This window comes from Limulus polyphemus, unplaced genomic scaffold, assembly GCF_000517525.1.
Source record: "Limulus polyphemus unplaced genomic scaffold, Limulus_polyphemus-2.1.2 Scaffold380, whole genome shotgun sequence".
NCBI classification, from domain to species: Eukaryota; Metazoa; Arthropoda; class Merostomata; order Xiphosura; family Limulidae; genus Limulus; species Limulus polyphemus.
This window is the reverse complement of record NW_013665990.1, coordinates 68,225-75,390: the sequence shown is the minus strand read 5'-3', so window position 1 is coordinate 75,390 and position 7,166 is coordinate 68,225. Positions and strand designations below refer to the sequence as shown.

General features: G+C 34.9%; 1 protein-coding gene across 1 annotated transcript in view; it reads right to left on the bottom strand.

Moving 5' to 3' along the window:
• The window catches only part of LOC106457839, a 66,739-nt gene that overhangs the window by 3,527 nt on the left and 56,046 nt on the right, over window positions 1–7,166 (bottom strand). Inside the window, exon 4 of the mRNA XM_022383885.1 lies at window positions 5,149–5,386. Within this exon, the coding sequence (XP_022239593.1) occupies window positions 5,149–5,386 (238 nt within the window). The remainder of the gene's footprint in view (window positions 1–5,148; window positions 5,387–7,166) is intronic.

Below are 7,166 nucleotides of genomic sequence, written 5' to 3'. Positions count from 1 at the left end.
GTCTCTAGATTAAGCATTAGGTCCATCAAGTGGAATGGTATCACAAGGTCTCTAGATTAAGCATTAGGTCCATCAAGTAGAATGGTATCACAAGGTCTCTAGATTAAGCGTTAGGTCCACCCAATGGAATGGTGTCACGACTGGTGTCTCTAGATTAAGTGTTAGGTCCGTCCAGTGAAATGTTGTCACAACTGATGTTTCTAGATTAAACGTTAGGTACATCCGATGGAATGTTGTCACAACTGGTGTCTCTAGATTAAGCATTTGGCCCATCCAATGGAATGGAAATACAAGGTCTCTCGATTAAGCGTTAGGTCCATCCAGTGGAATGGTATCACAAGGTCTCTAGATTAAGCATTAGGTCCATGAAGTGGAATGGTATCACAAGGTCTCTAGATTAAGTATTAGGTCCATCAAGTGGAATGGTATCACAGGGTCTCTAGATTAAGCGTTAGGTCCACCCAATGGAATGGTGTCACGACCGGTGTCTCTAGATTAAGCGTTAGGTCCATCCAGTGGAATGGGTCGAGTGCCTTAACCACCTGGCCATGCCGGGCCTCGCAAGTATTAACAATCAGGCTTTGCAATCACACTTACACTATATTGAATGAAAACTATTTTGTATCTGAATAAATTTCAGAAAATCAAACAACTGCTCTTTCTTATTTACTTTTTTTTCACAAATGTATAAATCGTATTGTTAATAAGAATCATGAATTTAATTTATATTTAGCCAAGGTATTTTACAAGTCTTTCTTCTGGTTTGAATAACGCTTAAAATGAAAAAAATAAATAAACAGTGCAACTATTTTGATTATATATTATTTCTGATTTTGTTTGTTCGCAGATATTCCAGCAAATCTACACAGGAACTTTTGCGCTAACCGTCCCTAATTTGAGCTAATAGACTAGGGAGAAGGCAGCTGGTCAACAGTTCCTACCGCTAACAATTTAGCTACTATAATCAAATAGCGGGATTTGATCATCACTCTTATAGCGCACCCACGGCATCAAAGTACAGAGTGCGATTTTTGTGATAATAGGACGCGAAACGTGGACCCTCGGATGCACAGCCCAGCACGTAAACCACTACCAGCCATATATTCTTTACGATTAAACTTTTTCTTTAAGGAAAGGGTTATGGAGACCAGATATTTCCTAAGAATATGCATCAAGTGATTTAGGGCAAAACTGAAAACACAGGCTTAGATTAACGAAATGGTTTATTCTACTGATACACGAATTACTTAAATTTCGCTCGCGCATCTTCCATTACAAGGCGAAATTAAAAAGGAAAAATGTGAAAGTTATGTTCTAAAAATATACACTTGTAGTTTACATTAGTAGGTTCATGGCCTTGACCCTTCAAAACTAATCACTTCTAAGTTGGGTCATAGTCCAAATGTATAAGAACTTTCGTCCAAATCCATTCAACCTTTTTCAAGAAATCTTGCTGACAAACACACACACACACAGGGTGAAAACATAACCTCCGTCCACCTTCAGTGGCAGAGGTACTGACACAAAGAAGGCGAACAGACGTATGGTTTCCATATACAATATACTGAATTCGGATCCGCGCAATTCTATATGAAGTGAAGCCCAATACTTGTTAAAGGTATAATCACTTCAACTTACCAGACTGATTCGTAAAATCCCTTGTAATACCATCCCAGTGGATGGACCTAACGTTTAATCTAGATACCTTGTGATACCATTCCACTAGATGAACCTAACGCTTAATCTAGAGACCTTGTGATACCATTCCACTGGATGGGCCTAATACTTAATCTAGAGACCTTGTGATACCATTCCACTGGATGGGTCTAATGCTTAATCTAGATACCTTGTGATACCATTGCACTGGATGGACCTAATGCTAAATCTAGAAACCTTGTGATATTCACCACCCACCGCCAACTCTTGGGCTACTCTTTTACCAACGAATAGTGGGATTGACCGTCACATTATAACGCCCCCACGGCTGAAAGGGCGAGCATGTTTGGTGTGACAGGGATTCGAACCCGCGACCCTCAGATTGCGAGTGACTAGCTGCCTTCCCTCTAGTCTTACACTGCTAATTTAGCCCTCGTGTAGCTTTGCGCGAAATTCAGAAACAAACAAACAATTTCTTGACGACCTAATATTTCGGTATTCAAGAGGCCACATTAGCTATCATTAGCGACAATTCATTGCTGTACTGTTATTTTATAGTTCAATATCCTTTAGAAGTTTAAAACATGAGGCCTGGTTGCCTAAAGGTTAATATCCTTTAGTGTGTTTAAGTGATGTTTAAAGTACATTGCGTTCGTTATGTAAATATTTTTTTTATCGGTACATGTATATGTTTTAACGCTCCAATACACAAGCAATATATGGTAATTGTTTCTATAGTGTGAGTGCATGTTATTTACTTATTATAATAAACGTGTAATATTCTATACTAAATCCCAAGACTTAGTGTTACTGATAATAGACTATTTAGATTTAGATTTTCCCCAGGTCTTTTGATATATTCATATACATATCAAGATGTTACGTTTTCCTATCTAGAAGTCTGCGTCATGTAATAACCCCTATTTCCAAACAGCTAACTAGAACATATTTTATACGAATATTAAGTTTTTGCTATTAAACTTGTATGGTATTTTCTGTGCGTAAATGAATGGTTTCTTGATCTGATATAAGAACAATGCATGCTTTCCATTGTATTTTATTGATTTGATATACAGTATTGGGAATTATTATGGAAACGGTGAGGAATAAGGGTGTAAGTTGATGTGTAGGTACTCGAAAACCGCTACTAAGAGGTTACCGGACCAAAAAACTATAATGGATATTAGACCAGAAGTATTGGAGAAAGAAAAGCTGGAGACGTGTGCTCTTTAGAGATAATCCAAATTCAAATTGTTCGGCAACAATCAACAACAGTTTGGTTGATGGCAAAGAGAGACGAAATGTATTACAATCAATATACAAAAATTACAGTGAAGCAAAGTAGGAATCAAAAGAAGTTTGGGGCTACATCTTAGCTAATCCTAGCTACCTGTAAGTAAATCTACACAAAACAAGAACACAACTCATGGGAACATCCACGACCGTTGCATGTCCTGCACAATGTCCTGATATTCATTTTCTTGAGTATGTATAAAGACTGAGGTTGAAAGGCGACTTAAGAGCTTGGTTGAATTGAGGGGAACAATACAGGACATCTAGAACATTATGCCACAATTGTACATTAATAAAGTGTGTGACAGCATAAAAACAGAGGGCTCTCACACAAAATACTAGCGCATTTCCTAGATTATTGGCTTTTGTTTTATATTTTCTGTAATAGTGCTTGGTATCATTGATAAATTAACGGCCTAATCGCCATTGTTTATTGTTTATGAGTCCTATAGGTGTATCATGATTATTTCCAACAGTGTATATCTTCAGAAATTAGATATTTGGAATTTAAAAATAAGACAGCAGCTACGTAGACTTGTATAGAGCGTTAATTTTTACGTTTCCCTAAAACGTAATAAATAACTCAGCAACTAATTTCCCTTAATTGAAGCATTGTTTATAAAGAAAGTGTGGACAATTGTTTGTTTCACTAAATGGAGGTTCACAACATCGACAAAGATGACAATGAGGACATGCGTGTAGGAAAATATTAAAAAAAACTCAATTAAAATATATTTATACAAAATAAAAATAATTTTTTTGTTTAAATCTACATTTCCTAGTTATTTACGTTACAGATATATTTCCGATTTTTTTTAATGGTCTTTTGTAAAGCATGTGAAGTTGCATGCCCCACTTGTGAAAGCCACATTACATATTTAAACATTATTGAAAACTTACCAAGTAGGATAAATCAAATTCATTTCGAAAAAATTAAAATATTAAAATTAAAAATATTGGCCTTGTAAAAAAAAGTAGTGATTTTACATGCAACTTATAAAAATATTTTACCAAACAATACACATAGTTAAAACATTTCTGCTAACTACTTATCAAGTAAAATTCTGTTTTGAAGCTTCAGTAGACAGAATTTTTTTGGTAGAAACATTTTCTCTCTGAAGAACATTTAGCGAAAGTAAAGAAATGAAATTCCGTTAATAAAACCGTCAGAGTATAAATCCTTGTTTGTTGCACAAGATGCCGCTACTAAGCTGGAATTGACCGTATCGCACGTGTTCAATTTTTCAGCATTTCTCTGGCATTTATCATCTAAAATCCTTACTATTTTATAATAATTTATGTTCTTTATTAAATCATCTGCCTCTGATTTAATTCACACAACATGTGTTTTCTCTTTTGCCAATATTATTTTTTATTTTCCTACGTTGTGGGTCTAACAAACTGTTACGTTTAAAATCGAACCCCATGTTTAAGTGAAGCTCAAAAGGCCATTTACTTCGCAAATCCCACCAACAGCTGTTGCATTTGACATTATCGACTCTGACACCCTGAAATACTTGTGTCAGAGGCCTTTAGTTTTTTTCATAGAAAGAAAGATAATATTATTTAGATTACGAAAATAACGGTCTGGGTATCAGTACTGACTGAAATAAAAAGCATCCATTTCAAAAGTTTATAATTTGTTCCATTATGTGTTATCTTGCGTTATTTCATAGAATTCGTATATTTTTTGTTATATTTCACTAAAGCTACAAATTACCTTTGATTTATGAGTAGTATCTTGATATAAATATTTTCCGTTTATTTGATGGTATGGAATTTCAATACGAAACAACTAATAATTAACAAGAGAACGTTATAGCATCTTAATTAAATCGAAATCCCGGCTGGGATCACTACTTTTATTGAATTCCACATTATGTGAAACACAAGCAACCGATAGCACTAATTATTATAAATGACTTATTATAGTATCCCAGAATACATTCAAGAATCAAACTGTTTACACCCTTCAGGATATTTTTAAATAACAAAAAAAAAGAATGATCTTACTCAAATTTCAGTGGAAATTCGATATTCACTTATCATTTACTCCTCAGTTAAGTAAAGTATTCCATCAGTTATCATCAATAAACTTCTCTAAAATACATCTTAAATCCACTTGAATAAGGACTTCTGATCTTTCACTCTAGCAACCTTGACGTTGAAGAGTGGATGTTTTGAAGCAGCGTCACTAACCTTTACTCAAGTTCTCTCGAATCCGGAGTCCTGAAACGTGCTGAAGCTGGTCGCTGAACACAAGTGTTTCGTCACTCATCGTGTACCTTACACGCGGGATGCTGGCCTCGCACTTTATTCTCATGTTCCCATTTGTGAAGTGATCGTGGTTTATAAGGAATCGAAGACTTAAGCAGGAAACTTCCAGACCATCGTCGTGCAAGATGGTTGAGTAAATAGTTTCATACTCTGGTCCAACCTGCGGTCAGAAATGGGAATGTAACAAACGAATAAAAAAATCAAATTGTAAAATAAGTCTATCTTAGTTAGGCGGTATTGCTTCTATATGTAAACCGTTTCCATTTTTAAGGCTTTTCCCATCATGTCTGTTTATAGTTACTCTCCGAAATTAACTATTATTTTCGCAATTTATAGCCAATTATCTCCCATGTTGTATAAACTATCAGACCATACCACATTATAGAAATCACAGAGGTAACAAAGAGAAAGCCAAAAGCTAGCATTTAGTAATAAAAATACATATTTAATGAGTCGTTAAAACTATCTGTACATTCCCTTATTACATACTTTCTTTTATTGCTGTTGTTTCACTACTACGTATTTCATACTTTTACAACAGCTATATTTCGGAATAACGAGGTCTACAATTTTTCAGAATACTCACAGACCACAGGAATTTTCTTTTTTTGTTATTATAACAGTGCTACTGCACCGTTTTGTTCTTCCCATGCAAAACATAACAAACAAATGAAATCAAAATTTATTATTATACGACTCGTTACTTTTTCTTTTTTCATCAAGTATAACAGGTTATTTTTATAGATCCTGTAATAACATTTTTAACTAATATCAATGGAAAATTTCATGTAACTTGAAAATGTAACATTTCGTCTATGACAAACCTTTGGTCGTTTTCTTGCTTGTGACAAATCACAACAACCTCACATGATTGGACGGGCATATCACCCAAATGAATATCAAATAGTTCAACAAATTAGGTTGTAAAGCATACAGTTATGTTAATCTTTGAAAAGATAAGATATATCTAAATGTATGTTTTGAAGTTCAAGCGAATTATGATTACCAAAAGAAAAATTAAACGTGAAGGTCAAAGATACACTAGATTCCTCACCGAACGTGAAGGTCAAATATACACTAGTTTCCTCACCGAACGTGAATATCGAATGTATACTAGTTTACTCACCGAACATGAGGGTCAAAGATACACTAGTTTCCTTACCGAACGTGAATATCGAATGTACACTAGTTTCCTCACCGAACGTGAAGGTCAAATATACACTAGTTTCCTCACCGAACGTGAATATCGAATGTACACTAGTTTCCTCACCGAACGTGAAGGTCAAATATACACTAGTTTCCTCACCGAACGTGAATATCGAATGTACACTAGTTTCCTCACCGAACATGAAGGTCAAAGATACACTAGTTTCCTCACCAAACGTGAATATCGAATGTACACTAGTTTCGTCGCAGACGAAACGTTAACGAGTCGATGTTTCGTTTTACCTTTACACTATAAACGCAGGAACATATAGGACCATTAGTTATTATGTGTTTTAGATATCAATATTATCATTCCTGCTCTCCCCCTCCCCAGTGGCTCAGCGATATGTCTCAAGAGTTATAACACTAAAAAATGTTTTCGATACCCGTGGTTGACACATCACATATAAACCATTCTGTAGCTTTTCATCCCACAAGTTATCACACCAAATAGAATTTTCATCCCACAAGTTATTACACCAAATAGAATTTTCATCCCACAAGTTATCACACCAAATAGAATTTTCATCCCACAAGTTATTACACCAAATAGAATTTTCATCCCACAAGTTATCACACCAAATAGAATTTTCATCCCACAAGTTTTACACACCAAATAGAATTTTCATCCCACAAGTTATTACTACACCAATTAAGTAGTTTTCATTTCCCACAAGTTATACACACCTAAATTAGTAGTTTCACTTACCTACTAAGTTATACACTACTAATTA